The sequence below is a fragment of the Azolla caroliniana genome, unplaced genomic scaffold (genome assembly GCF_043228905.1).
Source record: "Azolla caroliniana isolate FFs.n. ecotype wild unplaced genomic scaffold, voAzoCaro1.0.p SCAF_3, whole genome shotgun sequence".
Lineage (NCBI taxonomy): Eukaryota > Viridiplantae > Streptophyta > Polypodiopsida > Salviniales > Salviniaceae > Azolla > Azolla caroliniana.
The window spans coordinates 18,637,771-18,658,334 of record NW_028230438.1 but is presented as its reverse complement, the minus strand read 5'-3'; the positions used below and the strand labels follow the sequence as shown (position 1 = coordinate 18,658,334).

General features: G+C 46.0%; 1 protein-coding gene across 1 annotated transcript; it reads left to right on the top strand.

The window, feature by feature from the left end:
- Positions 1–948: 948 nt before the first annotated feature.
- LOC147866391 (uncharacterized) lies at positions 949–3,910 on the top strand. Its single transcript, XM_087316833.1, has 2 exons — positions 949–3,373; positions 3,567–3,910. Exons 1-2 carry the CDS (start codon positions 1,097–1,099, stop codon positions 3,705–3,707), a joined length of 2,418 nt encoding a protein of 805 aa, XP_087172959.1. The 5' UTR covers positions 949–1,096; the 3' UTR covers positions 3,708–3,910.
- Positions 3,911–20,564: the final 16,654 nt, after the last annotated feature.

The window sequence follows — 20,564 nt, the reverse complement described above, 5'->3', positions numbered from 1 at the left end:
GAGCCTAGCTGAATGTGTTTGCCACGTCAAACCATGGTTAAATGATTGGGGTGCGGGGAATTGTTAACCATGGCTAAACCACAGTAATGCTTAGGTTTTAACCATGGTTAATGCTACTCGAGGAAGTATACATATATTAACCATGGCTATGATCCTTCAAGTTTAACCATGGTTACGTACATCTGGGGGTGAGATGAAAGGTCTTTACTTAACCAGGGTATGGTTGATTGTAACCATGGTTAAATCTGGTTGACCCCAGAGTTAAGGATTTGGTCTGTCGTCCTTACCATGGTTAACAGTGAAGTTTGATCGATGCCTTATTTCTAAACGAAAAGAAACAGAGCAAATTTGTGTCTCATATTCACAAGTCTTTTACTCTAACTGAGCTGGTTTCCTTCCCCATTTCTCTGCATTGTCTTTCCATCCCAGCCCAATTATTTGATTCATCTCTGTGTCATCACGCAATCCATCCATCCACCAATCCATATCCACTTGTTTCGATGGGTCCTTTGGAGCTTTGAATCCAAGCGCCTTCATCCGTCTTACACCCATACCTTAATCTGACTGTCAAAATCCAGCTAAAAATCTGCATTATTAGTTCTTGTCTTAATTTGGAGCGTCAAACTAATCCGCCTTTTTATGGTTTGGGGTTAAGCTAATAATCTTAACTAACCCAACTGTTAATGTGTCGTGGTTGAACTATATCTAATCAGAACAGCTATTAACTGTGTATGAGAAACATGTTTAGCCTGCTCAATTCCTGAGTTTTCTATTTGGCTATGGCTATACACTTTCTGTTACAGAATTATATACATTTAGACGCAGAAATTGAATACATTATCTGTTAAACTAGAACTTTCATGGATATCTAATGCTGAAGAATCATCTTATGCCTGATAACAAATCTCCTCTAGCGTCAGATTCGGAGTTTCAGCGGAAAACTGTGAAATTAAACTGTGTATATACCTAGAAATGGGAGCTTTCATGGAGTCAAGAAATCTCATAGAGTGAAAGCGTTGAATTAAATCGTTAGGTTTGCTTTCATACTGCCTGTCGCCTCCTGATTCGCGAACCTCACCATCACAGTGATCCATCCATGGAATCTGAAGATAACATGGCGTTACAGATTTTCCTTCAGAATTCAAAGCTTCTGGAGATGGAGAAGAAGGAGAAGAAGAAGATGAGCAAGGTGCAGGAGAGCCGCGAAGGCAGCAGGAGTACAGGACATCCCAGTATGGATAGGTTCTGGGAGGATCAATGGCTATGGTCACCTCTCACTGACGAGAAATGGAGGTCGGCAAGCTCCCATGGTGATGGTGTCCACAGCCATAGCAATTGGTATGGCCACTGCGAATGCTGCAGATTCTCACCTTCTCCAGCTAGCGAGAGCTCCTCATCTTCATCGCTGTCACTATCCACTCAAGAATCATCGTCTTTCTCGAGCAGATGTGATCTGCTTCACTCTCCGGATATAATACCTGCATACGCTCAAGGTTGCTCTCGATTCTTTTCTACAGAGGAGGGTAGGAAGCATCCCTGCAAGGAGGCTTTCTGCGAAGAGGGGGGGTTTCAATCCCTGTTCAGAGGCGAGCTTTCGACGGATCTCCATGGCGATGGAGAGGGAAAGCTGCCGGAGAATTCTGTGAAAGAGAATGCCAGTGAATACCTTAGGGCAACGGGCAGAGGTGCGTCTGTGTCATTTGAGCATACTAATGACAAGCCATTACCATGTGGATGCAAGGATTATGGCTTCGATTCCTTCTGCTGCACCACAGGGAAGGATGCTTCCTCCACATTCAATCCTACTTCACTGCAGAGAGCTCCATCGCCAGTCCATGGAGATGGTCTTGCCGGCGATGGAGGATGGAGCAGCGACTCAGAGTCATGGGCAACTGCCTCCTCGCAAGAGCTCCCTGTCGATGACGGGATTGAACACCACCAAATTGAGCCTTTCTCACAACTGTCTGAGCCCCATCGCAATGGTGGATCTTACTCCAATTTGGACGAGGATTTCAGCTATGTCAACAGTAGGCTCACCGCCATAGCTCTGCAGAACCATGGAGAGGATCCATCATCTCCCAAGATTTACCCTAAAATCCGCCATACCTCCTCTAAATCTGAAGCAGATCCCACTTCTTTTGCCTTCAAATCGAAGCTCTCCACACCTTTCCGAGGGGAGCTCCCCTCCTCTTTCGTGAAGGGCGTCTTGAGGTTCTCTGAACAGGGCGGATCTCCATGCTATAGCTTCTCCATGGATGCTTCTGATGAGGTCTTCTTTGTGAGGGCAAGCAGGCCAAAGAAGCAGAAGCAGCACAGTTGGGTCTACACATTCCATTCAAGGAGAGACAGCGGGCAAGCCAAGAATGGCTTCTTCTTGCCAAAACAGGAAACCATGGAGTCTAATCTAGGAAAGATGAAGGTTTGTGATGCAGATCAGAACCTTCGATTCCGACCCAATGATGGGAGATTACTGAATGGACTGATCGAAACGCGGTTTGTTCTTTACCGAAGAAGGGAACCTAAATCTCATCCCCACAGTGGCGATGGATTAAAGCTGCAAACTAGAGATGTGTTAGGGTTAGGGTTAGGGTTAGGTCTAGTATCCATGGATGCCAGAGGCCGAAGAAGAAGGTCAGATGATCATGATGCATTGTTAGCTGCGAAATCGCATTGGAGCAGAGATGCCGAAGATGATTTCTCCATTACTAGGAAGGCACATAAGCAGAGAATTGAGCTTGCAGCCATTGTTATCACATCATGTGCGAATGATTTAAGGCCCCATCCTGCGCTTCTCGATCGAGATCGTAAAGATACACTCGGTTGGGGCGCCAAATTTCTCGGCCGGAAGGGTGGTGGTTGGGGTATGAGATTCCTCGACAAATCGTCGAAGGCTCGAGGCTATGACTCTGAGGGTCTAATTAATCGACCTCATTGCAATCCAATGCAGATCTATGCTTGTGATTATCCGGAGAATGTCTCGAAGAAGCTTTGCCTAAAGCCGAAGAATGAATCTAGGCAAACTATGGCCGATGTGACAGTTATTTTACCGGCCGGAGATCATGGATTCCCGTCGAAGAATGCCACTAGTTGGGCTCGAAGGATCGATGATGATGATGCTTCTGGCTTTCTCATGAATTGTAATGAGAATGGTGAGGTAGTTATGGATGGATTGGAATGTGGTCCTACCCCATTGATCCAACGATGGTTGTCCGGCGGGGATTGTGATTGTGGGGGTTGGGACATGGGGTGTGGTTTGTCGGTCCTGAAATTGGAGAAACTTGGGCTCCCTGAACCTCGGACAAGCGTAATGCTTACAAATCATGACCTTCTCAATTGGCTCACACCCCGGAAACCCTTACAATTTGTCTCGCAGGTAACATGCAAAACATTCAAATCTTAGTTATGGATTATATTTCATTGATCTTATATATGTAACTCAATTTTTGTCAATATGAAGTGAATAAATATTATGGTTCAAGTGAAACGCCTTCCTAATGTTTTGTGAATATTAGTTCATTTATGTAATGTTGTCCATGGATTTTGACACTTTTGACATGTTCTTGTAGGGGCACAACCCGAACACACTCGTGTCATTAGAGATCCTGGATGTGGGGCTATTCTCTCTGAGTTTTCGACCCCACGTATCGCCTCTACAAGCACTTGCGACGGCTGTTGCGATTTTGCATCAACAAATAGCCCAAAATTAATCTGAAAAGAAGTCAAAAAGACAAAACAAAACATTAGTCAAGTTTGGGCCTACAGAGTGTCTTTATCTATGTAGGAGAATTTGGCACTACTTGTTTATGCATGTGAAAGTTTATACTTCAGCAACATAGTGTTTTACCTTAGATACTACACTATGAGAAAGGTATATATTTCTTTTGTGCTCTGTGAGGCATTGTGGTTTTCTCATTATGGATTGAGCATACATACCCACGATTTATTCAGTATGCCATGAAATACTTTTAGGCATGAAGTAGGTTATGAGTCATGGTGTGTGTGTGTCTACATTGAGTATGTGACTATGCATTGCTGCATTCACTATATATAGTTATGCATTTGTTGAATGTATATCATTGGATATAGTTACATATTTATTCCATGACTCATCAAATTTATCAATAATGGACTTGAGGATATTAACAAGCATCGTGTATATAATTTTTGTAGAATTAACAAGCTACAGAATTTTTTTAAAAACTCATAAATTGCCTCGTTTTTGTGGTCGTTTTATAAGGTTGGAAGTGGGTGGTTTTGATGCTGAATTGTGCACGTGTTGAGCGAATTTTTATGCAAGATCTCTCTTATGTACCATGTATACCATGATGTAATTTGTACATGGCAACCTCAAACGATGAAATGAGATGCAGAAACACAAGTCATGTGATGAAATGGAAAGCATTCAATAAAGATTGTGAGCTTATAGTGATTCATTTCACCGCAAGACATGTTTTTGACCTTGTTCATATAATCTTGTATGTGATGTGCCATGATTTTTGATGGGGCAATTTTCGTATGACAAATTTATGTATCAGTTCGCTGTACATATTTAAATCTTGTTAAAATGAATGGAAAGTTATGGCAATGCCTGTATAACAAGAGTCTGAATTTGAATGCATCATATGCTCTTTACTCGTATCTTTTGAGGCTTGTCATTGACAAGGTTTCTGATAGATTGTGATATCTTCCACAGTGCTGGCAAAACATTTGGGTTTCTTTGTTTTTATTCGAGCTGAATTTGAATGTTTTGCAGTTAAGCTCTGCCAAGCATTTAAAGTTGGAGTGTGGCCCAGTAGATGGCCAGTCTTGAGTAGCTAGTCATAACAACATTTGGTGATACACCCAAAAAATTTAGTGATTCACAAATCGAATGGGATGGTGAAAAAAGTAGCAAAGTTTTATATCGAGTATTAGCTCTACAATCCACGATAAATGAATCAAGGTTCATATACTTGGCATTGGTGATGATCTGAAATGTGAAATGAAGTTATTTGGTGTGAAGATGAGTGTGGACAAAGTTAGTTGATGTTTCATTGGATTGCTAGGACTTAGAAGTGTGTCTTCCAATGGACAATATCATTGAAATGGAAATATAGCCTTAGTAAGGCATGGGAACTTCTTTGAAGATTTATGAACGATGGATAAGTGTTTGCATTCGGGATTTTTACCAATACTCTTAAATATGGTGAGGTTAGATGTCTGTAAGCTTGATCAAAATTATGTGTCTTCCAATGGAAAATATCATTGAAATGGAAATATAGCCTTAGTAAGGCATGGGAACTTCTTTGAAGATTTATGGACGATGGATAAATGTTTGCATTCGGGATTTTTACCAATACTCTTAAATATGGTGAGGTTAGATGTCTGTAAACTTGATCAAAATTATGTATGGAAAGTCATAGAAGCCTTTTTTTGGAAAGACAAGTCCTAGAAACCTATGAAACATTCGAGTTTAGATATATTGCTTCATTTTTTCATGTCTAATATTCTATTAGTTTTAACTCAATTTAATATACTAGTTTCAATTTCCATGAACTATGGGCACCATCATTACAAATAAAGACCACCGTGAAAAGTTATAATTGGTCCCTCCATGACTAGAGTATATAATGAATTGTGCTTTTGAACCTTGTTTGTTGGCTATAGTTATTCTATCAATAAACTCTTGGAAAGCTTCAAATAAAATGTGATATGAGGGATAACATCTAAATCAGGCCTCGTCATTCGAGACATATAACTACATAGTACATACTATTAGTCAAAATGTGAAGCAAAATGTTTGTTGTACAATTATCAAAGTTTTTGCAAGCATGGCTCTTGATTGGACACACGATTGAAAATGTGATGTTTGTCCCAACGAATAGTGCTTGGAGATATGAAACAAATGTGATTGTTGAAATGGCCCATAATTTAATCTCAAATATTATGAATTGTACTATCACGAAAGGTTGAGAGCTTACTAGGAAAAAAATGCACAATAATACGATTGTCTAAAGCTACTCCAAAGTCTTGACCTAGGGAGAAGATGGGTTTGTCAGAGCAAATATTAATTTAACCTTGACCCATCAACTCAGATCGTATGGATATACTCGAGTGTCGGGCAGAAGGTAACCTAGTTTGCCAGATTGTGAGTTGAATTTTCAACCTTTTTGGTTGAGACTATTTATAGGTTGCATAAGTTTGATAGAAGTATGTTTTTTTGCTAGATTCCTATAGGTCTTTAATACATGTTTCTTACAACTTCATGTGCATGAACGCAAGAGTTATCATGCACAAGAGAGTTGTTGATTAACAAATAAGTGTTTCCCAAACATTTCACCTAAATCAAGCAAAGTATGAGCATGGGCCATGTCTGGTGGAAATGATCTAAGCTCATATCCACATTTCCTCCCATCATCTCTTTATGATCCAATTTGAAAATCTAAATTATGGCACAATTGAGATAATAAATTGACAAAGTCCTACTTTTACAAATGGTTGGTGAGCATGATCACACAACTATAAACATGGGGTTTTGATAGCACCAACACAACATGAGACTTGCTTAAGTGGATTTGGACCCACAAACTTTACATCGTCATTTTTGTATTTTAAATTTATAAGCCCATGAATCTATAAACCATTTCTCTCCAAACTCTAATGCTTTATGTAATTATAAAGACCATAAGATGCATAGATATGAAACCAAAGACGAACAAAAGGCCTTGGCCAAGTGGTGGAGGTAGTGGACACATGAAATGATTCCCCATAAGGTTAAGTTTTTAGACCACATTGAACCATTAGCAAGAGATACTGTTAAGAGTCAAAAAATGGGACAAATGACCTACTTGACTAGTTGAGGTGCTTGATACAATTAATCTAGATGTAAAGTTCTAATAAAGAAATGTGTAAATAATCAACTATGTGATTATGTGCAACGGAAATGGATTAGACATGTGTGTGTGTGTGTGAAGAGAGTATATAGGAAATAGACAGAAAACGTAAATTGTATATTAACAAGAAAAGAATAACAACCAACACGTGACAATGGAGAGGGGAAGGTGCTTATATAGTCACCTTCTGTCTACATTCTCTTACTAAAACTACCTCTCGGGAAAGGGGGCAAACCTTAACTACCTCAATAACTATCTGTCATAGGGTTTGGGTTTTTTTCATATTAGTTATGTTACATAATGGTGATATGTTCACACACTTCACATATTCTTAGGGTGTGTTCCCACACTAGGTTAAGTTGAGTTTGAATCTCAACACGCCCATTCAAGCTCAACTTCTAGTCATTGGAAAGTTGGATTTCGTCTTTGTTGGGTTCCGGTTCCGGTTTCGATGGGTGTCGGACTTGACACGAAATATGCGGAATATTACTCGGCCACAATCGAGTCTCAGATCGTGTCGTTTCGAATCGAACACCGAGAATGGGAATGGAGGTGAATACACGTACACACAGACAATATGAGAGAGGGTACACAATATGTTTACGTGGAAAACCCTAAATGGGAAAAACCATGGGAGTCCACAAACTCCAACTATCACTATGTCGAGAGTAATACAACAGGTGAACACAGAGGCAACAACCTCTTGCTCACAATCTTTGCCTGGTGGCAATTACAACAGAGACTCACTTTGTATCTCTCTCTCTCTCTCTCTCTCTCTCTCTCTCTCTCTCTCTTTTCACTCTGTACAACAATTACACTCAATAATTCTATACAACAAATAATGACAACACACCATATAGTGTTTGCCCTAGGTCATATTTATAGTAATATGACATTAGGACTATTTACAAATAGAACCCTAATGGGCTCTCAGAAACATATTTACCTATATGTCCCTTCATCTGGTGAGAGGTTCTCACCGGGTCTTCCTTGCCGGGTAATCATATCCCATCTGGAAGGACCGAAATCCTAACAAACTCCCCCTTCACTCCGGCATGGGATACCTCGTCAGTCCGATCCGCTTCCGGCATGCGTCCAACTTGTCGAGTGTCAACAACTTGGTCAACATATCCGATCCGTTCTCCTCCGTGTGGATCTTCGTCATCACGAACTCTCGATCTTCTACTTGCTCCCGGATCCAATGGTACCTACGTTGGATGTGCTTCGTTCTGGAATGGTATGCCGCGTTCTTTGCAAGGTGGATGGCACTTTGATTGTCGCAGTAGAGCTAGTATTCCTCTTGCCGGAGCCCTAGCTCTCCGATGAAGTCCTTCATCCATAATATTTCCTTGCCGGCTTCCACGGTTGCCATGTACTCCGCCTCCATGGTTGACAACACAACCGTCTTCAGCAGCCTCGACTGCCACGAAACGGCTCCCCTTGCATAGGTCATGACATATCTGGAAGTTGACCGGCTGGTGTCCGCATCAGCCGACATATCCGAATCTGTGAAACCGTCAAGTTGGGGTTTACCGGAGCCGAATCGGAGGCACATACTTGAGGTGCCTTTCAAGTACCGGAGTATCCACTTCACTGCGTTCCAGTGCTCTCTGCCGGTATTGTTCATGAACCGGCTCACCACTCTAACTGTGTATCCGATATCCGGTTGGGTACACACCATTGCGTATATTAAGCTCCCGACGGCAGAGGCATATGGTATCTTCATCATATCTACCTTCTCTACCTTCGTCTTCGGGCTTTGCTTACCTGATAATCTGCAGTTTGCCGGGAGTGTCGATCCGACTGGTTTTGCTTCTAACATGTTGAACCGTTGAAGCACCTTTGTCACGTACTTCTCCTGTGACAACCACAATTGCTTCTTTGACCGGTCTTGGATGATATGCATCCCCAGTATCTGTCTTGCCGGACCCAAGTCTTTCATTGAGAAGGTCTGATTCAGAGCTTTCTTCAGCGTCCGTATCTTGACTTGGTCTCGTTCAACGATCAACATGTCGTCCACGTACAGGAGGAGTATCAGGAAGTCTCCACCTTCAAACTTCTTCACAAATACGCAGTGATCGGCATGCGTCTTGTGGTACCCTTGATCGGTCATGAAGGAGTCGAACTTCCGGTACCATTACCGGGGAGCCTGCTTCAAACCGTAGAGGCTCTTCTTCAACTGACAAACCAGGTGCTCCTTCCCTTTCTTCACAAATCCCTCCAGTTGCTGCATGTAGATCTCCTCTTTGAGGTCGTCGTGGAGGAACGCCGTCTTCACGTCTAATTGCTCTACCTCGAGGTCCATGCTTGCCGCTATGCTCAATACCGTCCGGATGGAAGTCATCTTTACTACCAGGGCAAATATCTCGTCGAAGTCCATGCCCTTCTTCTGGTGGAACCCCTTCACCACGATCCTAGCTTTGTATCTTGGGGGGTTGTCGGCATCTCCCGGTTTCAGCTTGTACACCCACTTTTCTTTCGGAGTGCCCTCTTTCCTTTCGGCAACTCAACAAATTCATACATGTGGTTCTCATGCATGGAATCCATCTTGTCCTGCATGGCACTCGACCACTTGTGGCTGTGGGTGTCTCTCTTAGCTTCTTCGAAGCTTTCCGGCTCCCCCTGATCGGTTAGCAGTACATGCTCTGGATCCAGAAATCTCCGGGGGGCCCTTCTCTCTCTGAGAGGATATCTGCGTCTTTGGTTTCTGGCAACTAGCTCCTCTGTTTCATCCAAATCCGATTCGGGATCTTGGCCGGTTCCGGTTCCTGCTTCCTCTTCTTCTTCTGCCAGTTCGATGTCCTCTCCGTAACCGGCCGGTTCTTCGAGTGTTAACCGGCTCTTTGCCGGTTGGGTTTGCATCTCATCGAACCGATCCTTACCGGTCGACTCGGAGTTCATTATCTTCTTCTTCGAGTCCTAGTCGGCAAGGGTCTTGTCCTCCATGAAGATAATATCTCGACTCCAGAACACCTTCTTGTCGACGGGGTCCCACACTCGGTAACTGAACTCATCATCGCCGTATCCCAGGAATATGCAAGGCCGAGACTTTGGATCCAACTTTGCTCTCCGGTCCTTTGCCACTTGCACGTAAGCGAGACACCCGAACACCTTCAGATGCCGGTAAGACACTTCCTTACCAGTCCATACTCTCTGTGGCATGTCTCCGTCCAAGGGTACTGAGGGTGATCTATTTATCATGTACGTTGCTGTCGTAAGCGCCTCAACCCAAAACGTCTTGGGTAACTTGGCATGTGCTAGCATACTCCGGACCCTCTCCATTATGGTCTGGTTCATCCTCTCGGCCAGCCCGTTTAGTTCCAACGTCTTCGGCACGGTAAATTCGAGCTGGATTCCCTTTGAGTGGTAGTACTCCTTGAACTGCCCCCGGTATTCTCCTCCGTTATCTGCTCGAACCGCCTTCAACTTCCGGCCAGTTTCTCTTTCCACTCTTGCGTGGATCTCCTTGAAGACGGATAACACCTGATCCTTCATCTTCAATGGTGTGCCCCACAACTTCTGGTTGTGGTCGTCTATGAATGTCACGAAGTATTGCGATCTAGCATGTGACTTCGTGTCCACTTGACACACATCGGTATGCACCGGCTCCAATGGTGCATTACGTCTCATTGGTGGCCTTGAGCGGAAGGAGGTCCGGTTTTGCTTACCGGCCAGGTAGTCGGTGCACTTCTCAAGATGCACGTCTTTCACGGAATGAGGTTGTCATCGGCAAGCCTCTTCATCCCCTTCTCCCTCATGTGACACAGTCTCTTGTGCCACAGCTCACCGGCAGTGTGTGATGCAACGTTCACTTCTTCCCGGCATAACCGGGCATTCATTAGGTATATAGAGTGTTGACTTTCCGGGCCCGAGCCACTATTAGGCTCCCTTTGCTGAACTTCATGACTCCGTTCCGAATGCTACCTGTGTAGCCTTCATCATCTAGCCGATCGACTGATATCAGGTTCAGTCGAACCTTCAGAACGTGTCAGACATCCTTCAGCAACAACTTGCATCCGGTTGGTGTTGTCAACCACACGTCTCCTATGCCGACAATTCGGCATGTACCTTCATTCCCCATCCGGACACAGCCGTGCTCACCGGGCTGGTGTAGGATGAGAAGCATTTCCGGTCCGGGGTCAGGTGGAACGACGCTCCAGAATCGACAACTGTAAGAGATTGCTTGCGGAAGCGTTAGAAAGAACAATACACAAAGAGAGAGAGAGTACGCGGGAGAGAGAGAGAGAGAGAGAGAGAGAGAGAGAGCAGGACACACTATTCTTCAAAATTATATGAATACTCTGTGCTCTCTATATCTACAACGCACTCATCAGCGCTATTTATACAAGTCCACTCGGGACTGTTAGAAGTACGGTGTACTTCAATGCTCACACGAGCATCTGACACTAACTACGAGACTATAACTGCCTAGTAGTCTAACCAATACTAGGCTTCCGGTTACAGATTGGATCCGGCATACCGGCTCCCCATATTATAGATCTTGGTACTAACGTAAGCTTAAGATAAGGATAAAGAAAAGATAGATAGAAAGGAGAAAGAGAAAGAAGGGTGCCGATCCACCCGACCACCCCCGAGCGAAGGGATCGAGACGGACTCGAGCCTCGATCGGCGTCCCATACCACCGCCGTGGCGTCGAGTCGTACCTGGTGCTGGCGCGCTCGCTACAAGAGTTGACCCACCACACGAGCAGAGTCTCGATGTAGTCAAATGATGATCAAATGAGGGTAGCTAGGCCCACTTATTTATAGCGATACCCAAGGCCCCCAGGCAAGTTCACACTTGACCTAATGGGTTGTCTCAATCCCGAGGATTAAAAGTAATCCTCCCCTTCTTTACACTCTCGTTTAACCCTCACACTTATCCACGTGTATAGAATACTACGGTAAATTCTTACCACGGGATATTATATGGTCATGCCCGTAACACCCCAGCTCACCGGTCCTTACTGCTTACCGACTCGGTTGCTCACCGGCATACCGATTCATCTCGCTTACCGGCTCAGGCTTATTCAACCGATTCGGCTCCGGTTGAGCTTGCCTCTCAACACTCCCCCTCAAGCTCAACCTGAGGTAGGGTCGTAGTGTCAACCTATGTGGCAACCGATTCTTCCAACCGACTTCTCTTGGCGTCGCTTCGCTTTGCTCGCGCTCCTTGTCCGGTCCGGTCCCGTTTGCCGCGACCCCTTTGGTTCTGTGGGCCTCGACCTTCGGCATGTCTGCTCAATAGGCCCATCTCAGCTCCTTCGCTACTATGATTGCGGTGCTTGCCGATCCGTCGGTTCCTCCGCGATGGCATCGACTTCCGCTGCGTCCGTGTCTCCTTGGCCTCTTCAGCCGGTTCACCGAAGTCGAATTCTTCATTCGACTCCGCATCATGGCCATTACGATCGTGATGACCTCTGCATAGCATGCACTTCTCTTCCTGAGTGTACACTTCTTCTTCACAGCCGCTCACTCTGACCTGTTCGGATGTGCCGACTTCCTTCATCAACTCGGCTTCATTTTTCTTCTTGTCTCCACCTCTACCGGTTCTTCTCTTACCTACGGGTTCAACAGTTTTTTTGCCTTTGCCCGTCTCGGTAGTGTCTTTGCCCTTGCATCTCCCCCTCAAGTGCGGCACGTCAAGATGCTGAACACCAAACATTTCGGTAAGTGCTGCAACTTGTCTGACCCGAGCGGCTTGGTGAAGATGTCGGCAACTTGCCGATCCGTGTGAACATACCATAGTTCAACTTCACCGCTCAGGACCCGCTCACGCACGAAGTGATAATGCACTTCTATGTGCTTTGTGTGAGCATGGAACACAGGGTTCTTGGCAAGCTGCATGCTGCTGAGGTTATCGCAGTAGATCAGGATCGGGGTCGGTACCTCGATCCGCAGGTCTTGCAGTAGTCACCGAAGCCAAATGGCTTCGCAGGTGGCAACGGTCGCGCCCCGGTATTTAGCCTCAGTGTTGGATAGAGCCACTGTTGGCTGCTTTTTGCTGCTCCACGCAACAACCGCGCTCCCAAGAGAAAACATAAAGCCGGAAGTTGAGCGATGATCCGTTGCATAGCCAGCCCATTTGGCATCCGTGTAGCCGACAAGCTCTTCGGTTATACCTTGCCGGTATAAGAGCCCCCGGTCCTTAGTGCCGCTTACATACCTCATTATTCGTTGCGCGCACTGAAGGTGCTCCACGGTTGGCTTTTGCATGAATTGACTTACCACTCCGACTGGATAGCTAATGTCGGGTCTGGTGATGGTCAAGTAGATCAGACTTCCGACTATTTGTCGGAACCGTTTCTCATCGCAGGCTGGTTCGGAGTTGGGACGGATCTTCTGATTCCGGTCCAGGGGTGTGGAGACAGGTCAACATTCCGTCATGCCGAACTTGTACAGTATATTCAACGCATAATGGCGTTGAGAAAGCAATATGCCGTCGGGGGTGCGGATCACCTCGATCCCCAAAAAATAATGAAGGTCCCCCAAGTCCTTCATATCGAATGCGTCCGACAACTGGGACTTGACGCGGTTGATTTCCGAAAGACCCGGGCTGGTGATGACTAAATCATCAACATAGAGTAAGATACACATCGGACCGTTTGAACCTTGACGGATGAACATGGAAGAGTCCGACTTAGAGGCAACAAACCCCATCTTTCGCAACCGGTGTGTGATCTTAGCATTCCAAGCACGGGGGGCTTGCTTCAAGCCGTACAACGACTTCCTCAGCCGGCATACCGCCGACTTGTTCACCTCCGACTGAAATCCGGGGGGCTGAGTCATAAAGACTTCTTCTTCAAGATCTCCTTGAAGGAAGGCATTCTTCACATCCATCTGATGAAGATGCCACCCCCTTGCCGCAGCAACCGCCAATACCACACAAACCGTCGTCATCTTTGCTACAGGAGCGAAGGTCTCGTCGTAGTCGATTCCGTGGGTCTGCGCATATCCCTTCGCCACTAACTGGGCCTTGTACCGGTTAATTGTACCGTCGACATTGTACTTTATCTTGTACACCCACTTGCATCCGATCGGTTTATAGTGACGGGGAGGGTCAACGAGGTCCCATGTTCCATTGGCATCCAGTGCCCGCATTTCTTCCTCCATAGCGGCACGCCAATTTGCGTCCTTTGCCGCTTCTGCGTAGCTCTCCGGCTCACGCACTTCTGCGACCTTGGTCATGTATGCATAATGATGCGCCATGTACTCGTTATACCCGTACCGTTTAACGGGATCCTTCTGGCGGGTGGACCGACGTAACTCACCGTTACCTGGTATGAGACCCTTCTTGGCCGGTTCGGTCTTTGTTCCCGAAGATTTGCCTATGTCCTTACCGAAGTCAGATACGCACCGATCCGACTCATCATTGCCGGTCTCGAATTCTGGCATCTTCTGCTTCCCAAGTTCTCTTTGCGTGTGAACCGTCTCCTCGGTTCCTTGTGCAGGGAGAGCACGACAGAGTCTCCATTACTCGCCGTCTCATCATCCGACTGGTTGGACTGATCCGGTCTCTCATTCGGTCCGCTTAACCGGAACGATTCCAGACTCTCATCTTGAGTCCCGGCTTCATCTTTCTCTACCTGGGCCGGTTCGGGCTCACTAGCCCCATCCTTCGACATCGGGTCGGGATCGGAAGTCGGACTCGGTAAGGAATACCACGATGCCGATTCATCAAACTCGACATCTCGGCTGACTCGGACCTGCTTCGTCCGGGGGTTATAACACTTATACCCCGTTTGCTCTTGAGCATAGCCGACTAGGATGCATTTTTCCGATTTTGCATCCAGCTTTCTCCGCTTCTCATCCGGCACATGTACATAGGCTATGTTGCTGAATATCCAGAGGTGTCTCAAATTCGGCTTGCGCCCGAAATACAGCTCGTGAGCTGACACCTTGTCCCGATCCGGTTCTGGATGTAAATGGCCGTTTGGACCGCCTCTGCCCAGTAGAACTTGGGCATGCCCTTTTCCTCCAGCATTGCCCTAGCCGCGTCAATCAGTGACTGATTCTTCCTCTCAGCAACACCGTTATATTGCGGTGTGTATCTGCAGCTGAATTCTCGCCGAATTCCTTTTTGTTGCAGATAGCTGTTGAATTGGCCGGAAAAGTACTCTTTTCCGCCATCCGACCGTAGGCATTTGATCTTCCTCTCCGATTCCCGTTCCACCATCTTTTGGAGGCTCCGGAAACACTCGAAGACTTCGCTCTTCCGCTCAATGAGGTAGATCCACGTATGCCGTGTGTAGTCGTCGATGAAGGAGACGAAATATCGACTCCCGCCAATGCTAACATTTTGTGCCGGTCCCCACACATCTGAATGGATAAGATCGAGCTTGTTATGGCTTCGATTTCTTTCGGTGGGGAATGGAAGCCGGTGTTGCTTTCCGAGTTGGCAGGCTTCACAAATCTGGGCTCTCCGGCCGCTAAACTTTGGCAAACCGAAAACGACTTCTTCCGTTTCTAGGTCTTGAAGCCTCCGATAGTTGGCGTGGCCGATCTGCTTGTGCCACAGGTCAATATCCGACTTGACCTTCTGTCCTTTGGCGAACAGTGCGGTGCCGACGTCATTGGTGTTGAGGATAAACATCCTCCCATCTCTGCGCCCTTGCGCAATAACTTCGCCCTCATCCTCAATGAAGCACCCGAGGTGTGTAAACCGCACCTGCATCCCCTGGTCGACGATCTGTCCAACCGACACCAGGTTCTTCGTGATCGTCGGAACATGTAATACATTCATCAGCTTCCCCCTCTGTCCGACGTGGCTCAAAGGGACTTCTCCGACGTGCACGATCGGGTGGGGAGTGTCGTCTCCGGTTTCGACAACTCCCGGTTGATCCGGCTTCTCCAAAAAGGAGAACCACTCCTCGTGGCTCGTCATGTGGTTCGATGCGCCGGAGTCAACGTACCACACTTCCTCCGATTTGGAATTGGTCTTCTTCATTGAGTTTGCCTTGTGCTTCATCACCAAGGCTGGCCCCTTACTGTTCTTGGATCCTCCCGATCCGTTTGCGTAGTGCAAGCTTTGCCAGCCTTCCTTACCGGTCTTGCCGGATCCGGATTTGTCCGAATCGGCACGCTTTCTCCAGCACTCGCTTTCCCTATGGCCCTTTTTGCCACAATACCAGCATTCCGTAGCGGATTTGTCTTGCCGGCCTCCGACACCACCTAGACTCCCCCTGCTTGTGGAAGTCTCGGAACTACTGTCGGCACGCTCACTGTGCCTTCGTTCCTGCTCTTGCCGGCCGCCTCCATTGCGTGCCGACCTGCCTCGTCCACCACGCCCGCGGGACCGATTCGCTCCCGTGTACAACATCCGAATGTCTGGGGATGCACTGGTAGATGCACCGACGTGGTTCTCCTCTACAAGGAGCATCGATTGTAAGTCGAAAAAGGAGGGCGTATTCTCCCTTGTACAAACCGTAGTCTGGAAAGCTCCGAACTTGGACACCAGGCCTCCAAGACAGACCTGCACCATCTCGTCTTCCTCTACGATGACGTTAATAGAGGCAAACGAGTCACGGATCCCTTTGATCCGGTTTGTATAATCTGCCACCGACATGTTCTTCAGTCGAACATTGCTCAACTCCTATCTGAGTTGCAACTTCTGGGCAGTGGTGCTTGCGGCGAAGACCTTTTTCAAGTTTCCCCAAGCATCCTTCGGTGTCTTGGCGTCATGGATATGGCTGAGCAGCTAGTCACCGACACTCGACGCGAAGCAATACATCACCCTGCTTACCGCCTGTTCCCACACTGGGAAGTCCTTGTGTGTCGTCTCCGGTGCTGAGTCGTTCACTCCGTCGACATAACTCCAGTAGCCATGTGCAAGCAGGTACTGGTGCATCTTGTATGACCAAGACGCGTAGTTGGTTCTGTTGAGCTTCTCCACCGGGAGCGACGTAGCCATACCTCTGTCCATTTCTCCTTTTGTGTATGTTTTCCGATCTGTTAGGGTTTCCTTCACAAGCGTAGATGTCTGCAGCAGAGGTTCTCAACCCACGCGCTCTGATACCATGTAAAAGATTGCTTGCGGAAGTGTTAGAAAGAACAATACACAAAGAGAGAGAGAGTACGCGGGAGAGATAGAGATAGAGATAGAGAGAGAGAGAGCAAGACACACTATTCTTCAAAATTATATGAATACTCTGTGCTCTCTATATCTACAACGCGCTCATCAGCGCTATTTATACAAGTCCACACGAGACTGTTAGAAGTACGGTGTACTTCAATGCTCACACGAGCATCTGACACTAACTATGAGACTATAACTGCCTAGTAGTCTAACCAATACTAGGCTTCCGGTTACGGATTGGATCCGGCATACCGGCTCCCCAGCTCACCGGTCCTTACTGCTTACCGGCTCGGTTGCTCACCGGCATACCGATTCATCTCGATTACCGGCTCAAGCTTATTCAGCCGATCCGGCTCCGGTTGAGCTTGCCGCTCAACAACAACCCACGTTGTCTCGTCGCCGGCAAGGTAGAACTCACTCTCCTCGGTGATGAGCATAAACTCTTCTTCACTTGCCGCGATTGCCGTCGTTCCCTTCCGGTCCGGTCCCCTCTGGTCTTTACCGTTCCGGTCCGGTGACCGCTTCGAATCAGTACTATCAGTTTCCTTGTCTTTCCGGAAATGCCGACAGTTCTTCTGGAAGTGCCCCGGCTTGCCGCAATAGAAGCAAGTGGGCCTCCCCCTTGACTTTGACCGTGTCCCCGACTTTTCTTGGTTTTGGGGACTCTGATTCCTTTGTCTTCCGCATTCCGATTCGGTAAGGAGGGCTTTGGTGTCGGAGATCACCTCCTTGTCTTTCCCACACACCTCCTCATCTAGGAAGCTCGACTTGACTCTTGCTAGGGATACCTGTTTTCCTTCTGGCCCGGCGTTGCCCAAAGTGCTAGTACCTCATCGGCAAGAGGTACTTCCAGTGACGTGGCTTGGTTTATCAACCCCTGGAAAGCATTCATGTGCTCCGCCATGCTGGAGCCATCTTGGTACCGGAGCCTCACTAACTTTTGGAATACTGAAACCCGGTTAACGACATTTTTGTTCTGGAACATAATGCTGATCTTCTCCCAAAGCTCATGAGCCTTACTCTCCTCATTAAAATTGTTGTACAGGCTCATGTCGATGAAACATCAGATGTATGCCATTGTCTTCATGTGCATTACCTCCCACAACGTGGCGTCGATTTTATCCGGTCTCTTGTCCCCGAACTTAACCGGCAACCAAAGATCTTTAACCACGAGCATGTCCCTCATCTTCGACTTCCACACTGAGTAGTTGGAGCCGGTGAGCTTGAACATGCCTCCCAATGAATCTTCCATTTTCTGTGTCGTTTCGCTCTGATACCAAATTGACACGAAATATGCGGAATATTACTCGGCCACAATCGAGTCTTAGATTGTGTCATTTCGAATCGAACACGGAGAATGGGAATGGACGTGAATACACGTACACATAGACAATATGAGAGAGGGTACACAATATGTTTACGTGGAAAACCCTAAATGGGAAAAACCACGGGAGTCCACAAACTCCAACTATCACTATGTCGAGAGGAATACAATAGGTGAACATAGAGGCAACAACCTCTTGCTCACAATCTTTGCCTGGTAGTAGTTACAACAGAGACTCACTTTGTATCTCTCTCTCTCTCTCTCACTTTGCATGAGTATAAAAGGCTTATTCAAAGAAAGAGAAGAATATGGGAAGTTACTCAACAATTTATCCAAACGCAAGAGAAAGCACATGCATGTGCTAAATTTTGGGGAAATCTAAAGGGAAAACGTGTTGAGAGTTATGGTGACTTAACTCTTCACGACTTGTCTATGCATTGTAAGAATTTATATGAGTTATCTCTTGCCGGAAAGATGATGTGTTATGGTTCTCTTTCACATATGCCTTCCTTCTTTACAATTGAAGATATATGCATAGGACTTAAGAAATTGGCCTCTCGAAAGGCAAGCGATCTTCAATGTATAAAGGCTGAAATGCTCAAATGGACGGGAAAGGAAGCACATATATGGATAAGCGATATGTTTAATGATGCATTGCAACATGGTATGCCGTACGATTGGACTACAAATTGGATCAAACCTTTACATAAAGGTGGAGATATAAATAATGTAAACAACTATCGAACCATCATGGTTGGCTCATTAATGGCAAAACTATTTGGATGTATAATGGAATCAAAGATAAGTGTATGGGCTGAAAAAAGTGGTAAGAGAGCTTATGGACAAGCTGGCTTTCGGAAACACCATAGCACCATTGATCACCTTATCACCCTTCGAGTATTAATGGAGGAAAGTCGCCTTAGAGGTAAAGGTTTATATTGTTGCTTTGTAGACTTCAAGAAAGCTTTTGATATGGTACCTCGTGAGCATCTTTGGAGGCGAATGGAAGAACTTGAGGTGCCAAGTGAATATATGCTTGCAATTTCCCGAATTTATGAGAAGGTTATATGTTGTGTGCGCATGAGAGATAAACTTTCCGATTTTTTCAAAAGCACTATTGGTGTTAAGCAAGGATGCCCACTCTCACCAACACTATTTGGTCTATGCATTGATGAATTGGAAGAAATGGTTACCAAGTTTGCAAAGGAAGAATGTGTTGAAGAAGTTGCCATTGGGAATGTTGTGATTATGCTTTTGCTATATGCAGATGACGTAGTGCTTTTTGCAAATACTTTAGGAGATGCACAAAAGCTTATGAAGGCATTGGAAAAATTTTGCATGCATACTAAATTAAGTGTCAATAGCTCTAAAACAAAGATTATGCTTGTGAAGAGCCAAAAAAGAGATAAACCATGCATTATGTACAACAATGAGCCACTTGAATGTGTGGAAAGCTTCAAATATCTTGGCCTTGAAGTTCCTTCAAATCATAGATGGAATGAATGTGCTACACGCCGCTTAGAGGCGGGCAAACGAGCATACTATGCATTTGAGAACACATGCAATCTTGGAGATATTAAGTGTTGGGTCCTCAAGAAATATCTTTTTGACACTTTGGTGACACCAGTTCTTCTCTATGGGGTGGAAGTATGGGGCGGTAGCATCCCTAAGTCTATGTGGAAAGAGTTTGAAAATGTCCAAAAGCATTTTCTTACCAAGTTTCTACAAGTTAAGAAACAAACGCCCTACACCCTCCTCCTCCTTGAGACGGGATCGCTTCCCATTGAGATCATGGCCATGGAAAGGGTTGTTGAATACATGCTTAAGGTTCAAAAAAGTCCCTCACATCGACTTCCTAGAATTGCGTGGGAAGCAAGCAAAAAGATCCAAAAGACGCATAAAAGCAAAATTTTGTGTTCCGGTTGGATGCAAGATATAGAAAAATGGTTTGGTAGATGGGATGCGAGACACTTGCTTCATGATGCATCATTAGATTCCTCTGTAAATGAGGCATTTTTGCAACGCCAATGTATCATGACATGGGACAAATGTGGAGGCTCACGCTTCACACATTATACTACACATGTTGCACCTAACTACAAAACCATATTCTTTGCGGAACGGGGAAATCGTACACATCCATACATGTTAGAGCCCATACCGTTATCTGCCATTCGAACCATTGCTTCCATGCGACTTAGCTCACATGCATTGCGATGTGAAACAGGGCGTTGGGGTACAAGTGATGAGAGTGGTCGGCTATGCACACTTTGCCCTAAACAAGTTCGCGAGTC

Coding starts and splice junctions, on each gene's coding strand:
- LOC147866391 (XM_087316833.1), top strand. CDS start 1,097: ATGGAATCTGAAGATAACATGGCGTTACAGATTTTCCTTCAGAATTCA. Junction 3,374..3,566: donor CCTTACAATTTGTCTCGCAG/GTAACATGCAAA, acceptor ATGTTCTTGTAG/GGGCACAACCCGAACACACT.